The sequence below is a fragment of the Lagenorhynchus albirostris genome, chromosome 5, assembly GCF_949774975.1.
Source record: "Lagenorhynchus albirostris chromosome 5, mLagAlb1.1, whole genome shotgun sequence".
Lineage (NCBI taxonomy): Eukaryota > Metazoa > Chordata > Mammalia > Artiodactyla > Delphinidae > Lagenorhynchus > Lagenorhynchus albirostris.
The window spans coordinates 7,556,824-7,570,364 of NC_083099.1; the positions used below are offsets into that span (position 1 = coordinate 7,556,824).

Here is a 13,541-nt window from a genome sequence, read left to right on the forward strand (position 1 = left end):
TGTGCCACAACTACTGAGCCTGCGCTCTAGAGCCCACGAGCCACAACTACTGAGGCCACGTGCTACAACTACTGAAGCCCGTGCGCCTAGAGCCTGTGCTCCACAACAAGAGAAGCCACCATGATGAGAAGCCCACGCACCACAATGAAGAGTAGCCCCCACTCACTGCAACTAGAGAAAGCCTGGGCACAGCAACGAAGACCCAATGCAGCCAAAAATAAATTAAATAAATAAATTTATTTAAAAAAAGAATGTTCCAGATATTATACACGACTGCTAAATGGATTACCTCACTTTATCATCAAAGCAACACTTGGGGGCTTCCCTGGTGGCGCAGTGGTAGAGAGTCCGCCTGCCGATGCAGGGGACATGGGTTCGTGCTCTGGTCCGGGAAGATCCCACATACCGCAGAGCGGATGGGCCCGTGAGCCATGGCCGCTGAGCCTGCGCGTCCGGAGCCTGTGCTCCGCAACGGGAGAGGCCACAACAGTGAGAGGCCCACGTACCGCAAAAAAAACCCAAAAACAAAAAACAACACTTGGCTAAGAGATATACGTTAACACACCCGTGAAAGAATTCTTGACTCTCACCCACCCCAATATGCTTCTCCCACGGTCTCACCCTTTTTTTTTTTTAAACATCTTTATTGGAGTATAATTGCTTTACAATGCTGTGTAAGTTGCTGCTGTATGGCAAAGTGAATCAGCTATACGTATACATATATCCCCATATCCCCTCCCTCTTGTGTCTCCCTCCCACCCTCCCTATCCCACCCCTCTAGGTGGTCACAAATCTTGATAAATGAAACTACCATCCTTTCAGCTGCTCAGGCCAGCAACCCAGACATTACATTCACTTCTGTCTTTTCTTCGCATGCCTCCCACCCACCCTGCCAATAAATCAAATCCTGTTGCTTCTAAACTCATAGCCCCAAACTGTCTCCTTCTCACCCCTCCGCTGCTACCACCCTCATCCAAGCCACCATCCACTTATACCTAGACTGCAAGAACTTCTCCAAGCCACCATCCACTTATACCTAGACTGCAAGAACTTCTCCAAGCCACCATCCACTTATACCTAGACTGCAAGAACTTCTCCAAGCCACCATCCACTTATACCTAGACTGCAAGAACTTCTCCAAGCCACCATCCACTTATACCTAGACTGCAAGAACTTCTCCAAGCCACCATCCACTTATACCTAGACTGCAAGAACTTCTCCAAGCCACCATCCACTTATACCTAGACTGCAAAAACTTCAAGTGGCCCTCTTTTTCCACTCTTTCTCTTAAACACTTTATTCTTCTCAGAGCAGCCAAAAGGAGATGCTTGAAAACGCAGGTTTTCTCTGAATCTACTGGAAACAGCCCAGATGCCCATCAACAGGTAGACAGATAAACTGTGGTACATCCGTACAGTGGAGTATTTCTCAGCAATAAAAAGAAATTAACTACTGATGCATGCGACAACATGGATGAATCCCCAAAATCCTAAGCGGAGTGAAAAAAGAATAGTGTGTGTACTATGTGGTATCATTTATAAGAAATGCTAGAATATCAAAACTAACCTGCGGTGACACAAAGTAGATCAGTGGTTGCTTCTGGGAGTAGAGGGATATGAAGGAGCAGTAGGGAACTTTCTAGGGTGACATAACTGTTTGGGTCTTGATATGCATTTGTTGAAACTGCTCAGAGGTGGAGATCAGATCATTTCACCGGGTGAAAATTATACTCTGGCAATCTGGCCCCATCTACGCCTTCTTCACCTCATCTATGCTCATCCCACGCCCACCCCCATCCAGCCATGGTGGTCGCCTGGCTGCCCTTGACCCTGCCAAGGCCTCTCAGGGCCCAGGGTCTTTGCACCTCCCTCTCCCCTTGCACCCCAAGCAGAGCTGGCTTTCTGTCATCGTTCTGGCCCAGGATGTGTCCCCTCTTCAGAGAGAGCTTTCCAGGCACACATCTGAAGGAGCTCCCCAAGGGTTCTCATCTATGTCTCTGTTTTCATTCTCTGTGTGTGTGGCACTTGCCACTTTCTGTTATTTTCTTGTTTACCGTCTCCTTCTGCTACCAGAAAGCAAGCTCTCTAAGAGCGAGGACCCATCTGTCACTGTATCCCCAGCATCTAAACCAACGCCTGACACATTTCAAGAACAAGTTGTTGGATGAATGGGAAAAGTTGACAGTAACACCCTCTCCACTTTACAGCTCTGAAATGGAGGCTTGTGAAGGGCACGGAATCTCCCCACAGTCTCAGAGCAAGATAGCAGCACATCAGGATTCCAACTGGGCCAACCTGTTGCCCAGGTCCGCGTTCTATACCGCTCTGATGCCTTGCTCCCTTCCACTCTGCTTTCTACTGTTCACTCCACCTGGGCTGGGCCCCTCACCTCCGCTCCCACCCACCCCAGCTCGTGACACTTTCTCTTTGCACGGACTTCGTGCCTGATTATTCGCTTCCATTTTCTTTCCGTTCACATCTGTCTCTCCAGCAAGATGAGGACTCCCTGTGGCTTGCACGTCCTTTTGTCACTCACCACACACCTAGGACAGAGCCGGGCACAGGCAGCTAGCCAATACATGTTCCCCTGGAGGTGGGTGGGTCAGGTGCTCCTGTGGGTATGTGCAATGTGCAAGTCCTGGCTCCCATGACTCACTTCGCTGTTTCAAAGTACGCTGACCTTGGCTTCCCTGGCATTCTGCCAGCCAGTTTCAACACCAGCTTGTTAGAGCGAATGCAAACAATAGATAGGGCTGCCGCTGCCATCAATCACTAGGGTATTAGTCAGGTATCATCCCTGTACTTCTGGAATCTCCTGTGTACCACAGAAGCCTCGTAGACGGCTGCACAGACCCAGGGCACGCAGGGGCTGGTTAGGATGGTGTAGAGTTCATGGAAATGTCTCCACACACCTGAGGTCACTGAAGAGATTACAGAAGGCCTCCTCCTAAGGTTAGGTGGTGTGTCAGGCCAAGGATCACTAGCGACATCGTTCCCACTTTTTTCCAAAATCAATACATTTGTCTCCTGATTAAAAAAAATAAGCCCAGGGCTTCCCTCGCGGCACAGTGGTTAAGAATGCGCCTGCCAATGCAGGGGACACGGGTTCAAGCCCTGGTCCAGGAAGATCCTACATGCCGCGGAGCAACTAAGCCCATGCACCACAACTACTGAGCCTGTGCTCTAGAGCCTGCGAGCCACAACTACTGAGCCAGCGTGCCACAACTACTGAAGCCTGCATGCCTAGAGCCCATGCTCCAGAACAAGAGAAGCCATCACAGTGAGAAGTCCGTGCACTGCAACAAAGAGTAGCCCCCGCTCGCTGCAACTAGAGAAAACCCGTGCGCAGCAACGAAGACCCAGTGCAGGCAAAAATTAATTAATTAATTAAAATAATAATAAGCCCTGTGTCTAGGCCTCTGGGTACAAACAGAAGAACAAATTAAAGAAAGCCTGTTGTAGCCTTTAAGTGGACAGCAAAGGAACAAAAAATATAAATAGTAGTTAGAAAACATACCTTTATAGGCAATCTTTTTTGTTCACTAGCGTAATTTAGACTTTTAGAATATACGGTAGGGCCTTTCCCCCCCCACGCCCCATAGGTTTTAACCCGCTGGTCTTACAATATTCACAATCCCCTTGTGCAAATTTCATTTTAATTTGCAGACGAGGAAATGTGGGTTTGAGGGTTAGAGAAATTCACATCATTCACTCAGAGGAGGATTAAAAGTGGGTTTGATTCCTTCTTGCTCTGTTTTGAGCAGAAGTCCAGGCCATCAGACAAGTACCGCGTGCCATCAGGTCCCCGTGAGCTGAGTACCTGGAGATGCTGTTCCAGCCCCAGCTCAGGGCTGCCCTGCTGCTGACCACACGGCTGTGGGCAAGTTACGAAACCTCCCTGGGCGCCAGTTTCCTTGTCTTTAAAACAAAACTTCCTCTCCTCCAACCTCACAAAGCCTGTGAATATGACCCACTTAGTCAACAAATATGGATTGAACACCCACTGTGTACATGGTCCGTGGACCTGGGATATGGAATGAACCAAAGTCCCTGCTTCAAGGAACTTCCACTGTCGTAAGGGAAACAGACAAGAAACTATATGTGATTTCCAAGTACTGACAAATGCAATAAAGGAAAGCAAACCAAGGTAAAATTATGGAGTGATGGGGTACTGCTACTTTGGCGGGGTGGGGGAGTGGTCAGGAGGCGTCTCTGAGAAGCTGGCATTTGAGAACAGACCAGAATGAGTTTTAACAACAAGCCACACCAATACCTGGAGAAGAAAAGTGTGTGATGCAGGGGGTACCAGCATGCCAATTAGAAGCCCGAGGTGAAAGCAATTCATCATTATAAAGGATTTGATTCTAGTTCGATGATAACTAGGTGATGAGTTGTCATAAGGGGTTTGGGCAGGAGCAAATGTTACATGAATAACTACATGGTATAGGTAAAACACCTCCATGTACAGGCACACACAAGTAAGAAAGACGAAACTCCCGTTGTGTTAGCTATATCAGTTACAGAAAAGATTGCTTTATGGCCCATAGGATCCCATTAAATAGTAAGCTCATCTCAAATATTTAATACAAGTTTTCAAGGATGAGCTGTTATGGAAAAACTGTAGGCTGTCTAGTAATCTGTGTCCCTCACTGCCACTCCTGGGGAGAAGGTGGCCCTTAGTGGCCTCGGCACACAGTTCTGGAGATGGTGTGGGGATAAACCGGAAGAAACATTCTCTGTCCTGCATCTCCATCCCCTAGGCCAATAACAGAGGTGTCAGCACCCACTGGAGCTTTCTGGACCTGTCTCCAGCCAGCCTTCTAGGAACCCCGCCACTGCACCCAACACGTATGATTCTGCGTGGTTTACAGGACACAGTGTATAACTCCAGTCAACTTGCAGCAGGACTTAGCGCGATATTTACCAGTAAGGGCTCACCAACGCAGACTCATGGGGAGAAGAAAGGACTCAGGCTGGGCATTCCGCAGCTGTGACATCACAGCCCCCAACATTCTGCCTCTCCTTTCCAATCCTTCTCTATGTCTGCTCGGCCAGTACGCCTCCTGGATTTCCTGTCCACCTTCCTGCCCTCGTGGGTTCTTCCCAGTACACCCGGAGATCAAATTCCCATCTTTTCTTTCAAAAGCCTAACTAAAATTCATCTTAGGAAGCTGTCCACATCCAATGACATCCATTCTGGACATGGTTAGCAATGTTTAACTTGTTTTTTAGCTTAAACACATGTGTCTTGACAAACCAGGGCTATAGGAAACAACGCACACGCAGCGCACAGACGCCATGTGGAGTGACAGAAGCCGGAGGCAAAGGAGTCCAAACCGTGCGATGCCACTGATGGGAAGTTTCAGAGAGGCAAAGCTGATCTCTGGCAATAAACATCAGAATAAGGGTTACCAGAGGTGGGGAGGGGGCACAAGGAGGCCCCTGAGGTGCCGGAAACACTCTACAGGTGCTGTATCTGGACGGCAGTTGCATAGACGCATGCATATGTAAAAATTCATCCCCCAGATCCTCATGCATAGTGATGCTTTGAGCACTTTACTGTCTGCATAATCAAAGTTTTTAAAAAAAATGACTCCTCTGGATTGTGCTGAAATACTGCTGTGTGAGCAGTCTTATACAGAGCTACTTGGGGACTTCTAAATACCCAGGACGGGCAATTCCTTACCTCTGTGGCACATCTGGCACCTCCGACACCCCGAGTAGATGTCTGTTTCATCTTCTTGCAGCAGGGAACGCTCTCCGGCCGGCCCAGCGACCATTCTTGATTGTCAGCTTTAAAACCATCAAGGGCATGCATCTGTCTGCCCTGGGCCAGTCATAAAGAACACATTTTGTCTGCCTTATGGCCTGCAGTTTCAATGAACTACAAAAGCCTTTGAACATACCTCTCAACAGGAGTACAATAAACATCAAATGAGAGCAGGAGAATGCCTGCCACAAGTGAAGTCCCCTCTGTAAACCATCTGGAAGGACAGCCTCCTCTCCGCCCCATGAGAATGCCTGGGAAGAGGACGCAGAGGACACGTGGGAAAGAGAGCCTCTGTGGGCAGCTTCCCTGTGAGCCACCCCTGCAGCTGGATGAAGCTGCTGAACTTCTTTGGGTCCCGGTTCCCTGCTAGTAAAATGACCTCGCCTGCCTCTCTCTTACCCCAGGTGGAGTGGCAAAACACTAACGACAAAACTGCTGATACCAATGGAAAGTTTTTAAAAATTAAAGAGACATCTGTGGAATGCCTGTGTTCCAAGAACCGTCACATAGGCTAGATGATTTCATCTTCACGGTAAATGGATGAGGTGGCACCTCGCCTCCCGCTTCACCAATGAGGAAACTGAGAGATAGGCAGTTAAGACACTGCCCAGGGGCACCCGCCAGCCGGTGGGGTGGGAGGAGTGATCCTCCAGGTTTTCTCCAGGTCGCCAGGTGGTCGGCACGCCTGCAGTTCTACCACAGGTGCCGTGGCAGATTCGAACCCTCGAATCGAATCAGATTAGGAGTGTAGGAAACCATCCAGAGCCGGAAGCCATCGACAACCGTTCCTAAATAGCTATCTTCCTCTCATGGAGAAACAAACGAACTCCATCGGAAGCCGCTCAGCCTTGGAAATCCAAGTTTTATTGGCACTGTGCTGAGTATCCAGGTCTTTCATCTGAGAAGCAGATGTTCTGATTGTTCCAAGGTACCTGGCGTGAAACTGTATATTTCACCCTTTTACCCTCAACGTTCCCTATGACGGGTCAGACCTGTGGATTTACAGAATTAAATGGACACAGAACTAAATCCTGCCCATGTGGACGGGTAACTAGGTTGAGATCTACTGAATGGTAAAAACAAACAAACAAAACCCCACGAGCACTGCGTCACAAAATGCTATACGCAAGCACGAGCTTCCTAAAACAAAACAGTTCTCAGCAGATTTTGTACTGTTTTGCCCTATAAACTACTTTTTCCAGTTACAGAAAACTGCAAACTGCAATCCAGAGGCTTTGCAGGCTTGCATTTTTCCATCTTCCCTGAAAGTTTAGGAGGACACATAATTCAATTTGGTCATCTTTCTGGCTTTCCGCATGGTGCCTGCCAAGTGAAGCATTTTGCCTGTGTGCCTGGCTCCATGATACCACCTTTTAGAGAAGTTACCACACGTGAAATAATCGTCTGCATTAGATTTATGTGGCTAGAGACTGAGTTTTTAAAAACATTTAATCTACCCCCCCCCGTGTTGTGCTTTGCCGTAACAATACTGATGATCTAAGAGTCTCCAGAAAGATACTTTCAATTGGGTTTCTGTTTGCAAACCAACAATCAACTGCTATAAAGTATCACCTTAAAAAGTTGCCCACGGTGGGGGGAACTGGTGGGGGGGAACCACCAGACCTCTGCAGAGGTAGCGGGGCGGGGGGAATGGTAGAGTTATAAAACTGGACTGTGGTAATGCACGCACAATTGTACACATTTACTCAAGAGCATCTAACTGCACACTTACAGTTGCTGAGTTTTATGATCTATAAATTATACCACAATAAAGCTGTTTAAAAATATGCCCAGGATTCACAAAGCGAGATTTTTCAGGTTCTGAGTGTTATTCAAATTAACATGAAAAGCATTCGTTTCTCCTCCACTGCAAATGTATTTATGGTATTTGGGGGCAATACGATTTTCTTCCAAGGCAGAGTTTCTCAACTTCGGCACTACTGTCATGGGGGCCAGATCATTCTTTGTGTCGGCGGGGCTGTCGTGGGCTGGCCTGTGCATCTGGCCTCTGTTCACTAGCCACCAGTAGCGCTCCCTCACCCCAAAATGTCTCCAGACCTTGCCAAACATCCCCTGGGGGGCAAAACAGCACCTGGGTAAGAGCCACTGCTCTAGACACTGAACACTGGAAACTCGCTCTCGGGAGGAGTGACTGACAAATACAAACACAGGGCATTCAGGACCCCCCCCTAACGTGAAGGCTGGTCTAGTGCCCCATTCGCAGCCCCCTGGCCAACTTAGGAAGCTTTTTCTCTTACGGTGGTGCCTCTGCCTGTGCTCGCTGCATATTCAACAGCCAGTGTCACTTCTAGATTATAAACCATTATTTTTTAAATGAAGACTAATTTTCTAGTCCTGTGCCTATGTCAGTCTCTAAGTAAGGCACTCAGCCCAGAATCAAAGTTCTCCATAACTGCTTTGCAGCCCCTGACTGGAACACTGAGTACGGCAGCAGACAATTTCTTTTCTTTTAATTTTTATTGGAGTGTAGTGAATTTACAACGTTGTGCTAGTTTCCTGCTGTACAGCAAAGTGAATCAGTTATACATAGACACATATCCACTCTTTTTTTAGGTTCTTTTCCCATATAGGTCATTACAGAGTATAGGACAGAGTTCCCTGTGCTACCCAGTAGGTCCTTATTAGTTATCTATTTTATATACAGTACAGTGTGTATAGGTCAATCCCAATCTCCCAATTTATACCTCTCCCCCCTTTCCCCCCTGGTAACTATAAGTTTGTTTTCTACATCGGTAACTCTAGTTCTGTTTTAGCACCAGGCAATTTCATTTTGCCAGCATGAACCCAACACGTTTAGGTTCCAGGAACTCTGGGGAACCTTCCACCTTTGAACTTCAAGGTTGAAGTCATGGTCTCCATCTTAGAGATGAAGCAATCCAGGCTCAGAGGAAAACTAAGTGACTTGTGCCCAAGACCATAAAGCGGCAGAGCTGGTATTGGAGACTAAGCCCCATGTGCTTTCTTGACTCCCAAGTTTACAGGGTATCCCCTACTCCGAGCTGCTGAGAAAACATGGGGTGGACTAGACACCTGCTGGATGCCTCATACACAGGAGCTCATTTGAAATCCTCACCGTTAGGCTGTGAGGTGAGGGTTTTTATTCCTACTTTACAGACAAGGAAATGGAGGCTGAGGTAAAGTCCTTGTCCAAGGTCACACAGCTGGACCTGAAATGTGAACTCAGGTGGCTCTTGGCCACCACTCCCTCCGGCCTCCCCTCCTGTAAAAATGGCCTATTTCACTAGGAAGAGTCGGTCATTGGTTTTTGGTTTTTTACTACCTAAATTACATTTTCATTCAAATAGATGTGGATTTGGGCTACTCATTATTTACTCGGGGCTCCTTTTATAACACTAAAAATCCAGTCCTATGCACATCCGTGAGAAAAAACCCTCTCTGTCCAGTTGTCAAGAAGTGGTCAGGCTAAAATTTCACTACTGCTCTTCTAACAGTTAATCATTTCCTCCGTTTTCTCTTCTCTCATTCATTCATCCAGTCAATAACCACATCACTTAGGATCTATTCAGAGTGACAAACACATATCAAATAATCACACAATTAAAAATCATGATGAAAGCACCAGTTAGGAAAAGTAAGTACAGAGGGGGTTCCAAACATTTAGAATGGGAAGGCTGGCCAGGGTTGTAAAGGACACGCAAGGAATCTGAGATTGGCGGGAAGAGCTGGGAGTTCGTTTGAAAGTGAGGCAAGGGACTTTCCTGGCGGTCCAGTGGTTAAGACTCCGTGCTTCCACTGCAGGGGGTGCAGGTTCAATTCCTGGTTGGGGAACTAAGATCCCACATGCCGCGCAGTGTGGCCAAAAACAAAGAAAAAAGGAAAAAAGAAAGTGAGGCAAGAGGAGCTTTTGGTGCTAGTAAACAATGTGTGCAAAGGTCCTGAGGTAGAAAGGAACCATGCACGCAAGGCCCTGAAAGGGGGCCAGAGATAGCAGTGGCCAGGCCACACAGGGTCTTGTGGACCCCTCGTAAAGAGAAATTAAGGGTCCTAAGTAGGGGCAGAGCATGGTCAGATTCACAATTTTAATGAGCAGTCTGGCTGTGTCACATGAGCAACCTGTGCCAGGACACAGTTCAAAGAGCTCTACTCTGGATCCTGCAAAACAAGTTTGTTTGTTTCTTTTTTTTTTTTTCCCCTTCTCTCCGGGCTGTGGTGCACCTCCCTGGCTGTGTGAGCTAGCTCCCTTCTTTCTCTGTTTCATTTGTGAAGTTTAAAGGCCAGATGTTTTATCAGGTCTGGGACCTGTTTTCTTTCAGTAGCCCCCCCAGTAAAGTACTTCATCTCTTCCCAGATTCCTCCCCACTCCCTAACCTCTCTATTCTCTCCAACTTGCTAAGTGGCCAGTCAATGACAAAAGGTAGGAGAATCTGTCCTTTGGGGCATTCTTACATAGAGGGTAGAGACAAGCTGAGAAAGAAATACAGATTCTACTGGCTTGCACCTCCTCACACTCAATCAAGCACAGTTGGAAGAAAAAAAAAAACAAAAGCAAATCTGAGATAATGTTAAGATTCCTGGATTCCCTCTTGGCCGCACACACCCGCCTCCACCAATCTAGTGGCCACCGCCAATGGACTTTAGCTCCCGCTGGCCCAACTCCAAGCTTTCATAACTACTTTCAGTTTCTCCACTACAAGAAGCTTCAGCTGACCGCACCCTGCCCCGCTAAGAGTCCTTAGCAGCCACTGACACTTCTTCCAGGAAGCCCGTCCTACCCCACCCACCCTTCGTGCCTCCTGCCCGTGAATGCCCTGCTCTGAGTTCCAACAGAGCTCTAAGAAAGCAGGTTCTTCGAACTTCATTGTAATTGGTTCACCCAACACATGCATGCAAGTGCATGCACACACACGGTCAGTAGCTCCAGAAGGACAGATTCTGGGTGTCACTGTCCCAGCATCTAGCACAATGCCTGGCATCCGGTTGGGATCCTTACTGAATGAATGAGCAAATAGAAGTGGACACATTCAGAGTCTCCCAGGGGCAGGAAGAGAGACCTTAAATGAGAGAGGTTTTCCCTTCCTATAGGTTTGGTTGTGAATGTGAACATGAAACACTGAAGTTACAAGTTTTAGAAAAGGCGCTACATTTCACTCACGGAAATTTGAAAGGATCAAAAATATCAAAGCAGGACACACATGCTCATGGTTTTAGACAGGACCAAAACTGCGGAAAGTTTTCAGACGTTAAGGTGGTAGCAGGGAAAGAAGATGCTCATGATGGGAACCCAATCAAAAGCCAGAACAGAAACACAGAGCTGACACGGCTCCCACCTGAGCCCAATCTGGCTGCAAAATGCCACGTCAACCGAGTAACTGACCCCGTTCTTATCTCCGTACAGTTCTCCCTTCGGCCCACTACTCTCCCGGTCTTGTTCTCATTTGTCAAATGCCCTTCATAGCCAATTCCTACCCCTTCACCTTTCTTAAAAGCACACTCCCCACTGGATCATTTTTGCATTCTGTCTTCAGAAACGCCAACCATGTGGCATTACTGTTTCACAGTTTCACTTTCTTGGCTGAATTCAAATGGGATAATCTTATATTGTCCAGGTCTGAACCAGGGTCTTGCTACTTGGAGTGTGGCCGGTGGACTAACATCGCATCACCTGAGAGTCTGTTAGAAATGCAGTCTCTCAGCCCTATCCCAGACCTCCTGATGCAGAATCAGCATTCAACCAGCTCCCCAGAAGAGTCCTGTGCACACAAAAGTTTTAGAAGCACTGGGCTAGATCCTACGTTCACTCAACAAATATGTATTGAACCAGTGCAGGGTCTACAGTAGGTGCTCAACATACACAAGAGGATGTGAATGACGTGGAGAAAGGAAGTACAGATATTCCACTGAGGTTGAGAAGCTCCTGTAAATACTAAAAACAGCATCACCGGGGTGCGAGGTTCTAGCAGGATTAATAACCTTTACGCCCAAATTCAGACGTGGCCAACTGCATCTGGGCTGTGGGAAACTGGAATCTGGGAACTTGACCCTGTTTGCAGCAGGCGGGAGGAGCACAGGGGAGGTGTGTGAGTGTGTGTGTCTCTTCCCCGCTTCAGCCACAGGCCGCAGGAGCTGACAAGGCCAAGTCCCCGCCCCCCTCAGCTGTCACCCTGTCAAAACAAAGCCGCTGCTGACAGCGCAGGGCCAGCCTGCCCCGCGGCCTCGGGCAGTGCTCCCACCCCGGGAGCACGGCGCCCACATCTGGATCCGCATTTAAGGGGCGACGGGGTGCCCGGAGCTGGGGTGGAGAGGGGATGGCCAGAAACGCGCGTCCTCAAACTAAGCAGTAGCGCCCGCCGCGCTGGGCCGTCACCTTGCCAAATCCTGTTTACACCCCGAGAGGCTGGGGCAGCGTTTCAACTAAACAAGTAAAAATACAGTAATGACCGGGCTGTCACCGCGCGCCGCAGCGCCTCCGCCCCCGGCCGAGGGCGCCCGGAGCTCCAGGACCCTAGCTTGGGGCTGCGCCGCCCAGCCCGCGCAATCCGCCCCTTCGAGCTCCCAAAGCGCCGGGAGTCCTGAATCCTATTCCAGCCTCACTCCTTCCACCCAGCTCCGCCCAGTGGGGCTCGGTGGAGGAGAGGAGGGCGCTCAGGTCCCCCAAAAGATGTTGCCTTGGCCCCGCTCCACTCCCTGGGAGGCGCCTCCGGCGAGCTCCTACAGAGCAACAAAGCCCCAGGGCAGCCCAGGAGCTCGGAGGCGGAGGCAACTCCTTCCAAGGGGGAGGAAGGAAAGGCTCTCGGTCCCGGCGATCTCTCCTTCCCACCCGACAGCACTCTGGTCCGAGGAGCAGCTAATTGGGCGCGGGCGACAGCAGCACTTCCGCGGTGCCGCGGCCCCGGGCGGGAGGCGGGGGCGGGAGGGGGAGGGGGTCCCGCGGGCCCGGCCGCGGCCCCTCGGGCGGGCCGGGAGCCGAGCGCGTACCTTGCAGGCGGAGTACACGCCGAGTTTCTCCAGTTTCTTGGCCCGCGGAGCGGAGCGCAGCTGCGCCTTCTTCACTGCGATCCGGGCCGAGCCGCCGCCTCCCGGCCCCTCGGCAGTGCCCGCCGCCGCCACCGCCGTCGCCGGTCCGCAGGCGCCCGAGCCCCCGGCGGCGGCGGCGGCGGCGCCAGGGGAGCCCTGCGGCGGCGCGGGCGGGGGCGCGGGGGGCGGGGGGGGCAGCGCCCCGAGCCCGGCCCCCGCCCCGCCGCCGCCCGGTCCGGCCCCGCCAGCCTCGGACATGCCGCTCCGGAGCACGGCAGGAGACGCCGAGTGTCAGGCGCCGCCGCCGCTGCCACCGCCGCCGCCGCCAGGGTCTCCCTCTCGGGCTCTGGTAGCCAGGAGCGCGAGACCCTCCCCCCGCGCCCTCCCGCCCCAGCGCCCACCCCCCTCCCCGCCCCCGCCCTGCCCCGCGCGCCACCCGCCCGGCTCGCTCCGGCCGCGGCCCGCGCGCTGACGGTGGCGGCGGCGGCGGCAGCTGCTCCCCCAGGAGGGAGGGGACTAGCGGCTCCGCGGCCGCCGCCGCCACTGCACACGCCCTCCCCCGGCTCTCCTCCCCGGGGCCGCGCTCGGCGCCCGGGCCGCCGACATGGTCCTGGGGTGCGGGCGGCGGGTGCCGGCCTCTCGGTAGGGTTGGGGGCCAGCCCCCCGGCCCCCGGCTCTTTCCTGCTGTCTGCCGGACGCGCGCCCCCCACCCCGCGCCTGGCACCCTGCGCTCGCCCGCCAGGGGGCGAGGCCAACCCCGGGGGAGGGGGGAGGGG

General features: G+C 51.2%; 1 protein-coding gene across 1 annotated transcript in view; it reads right to left on the reverse strand.

The window, feature by feature from the left end:
- Positions 1 to 13,023, reverse strand: part of KAT2B (lysine acetyltransferase 2B) — a 102,912-nt gene extending 89,889 nt beyond the window's left edge. Inside the window, exon 1 of the mRNA XM_060149541.1 lies at positions 12,727 to 13,023. Within this exon, the coding sequence (XP_060005524.1) occupies positions 12,727 to 13,023 (297 nt within the window). The remainder of the gene's footprint in view (positions 1 to 12,726) is intronic.
- Positions 13,024 to 13,541: the final 518 nt, after the last annotated feature.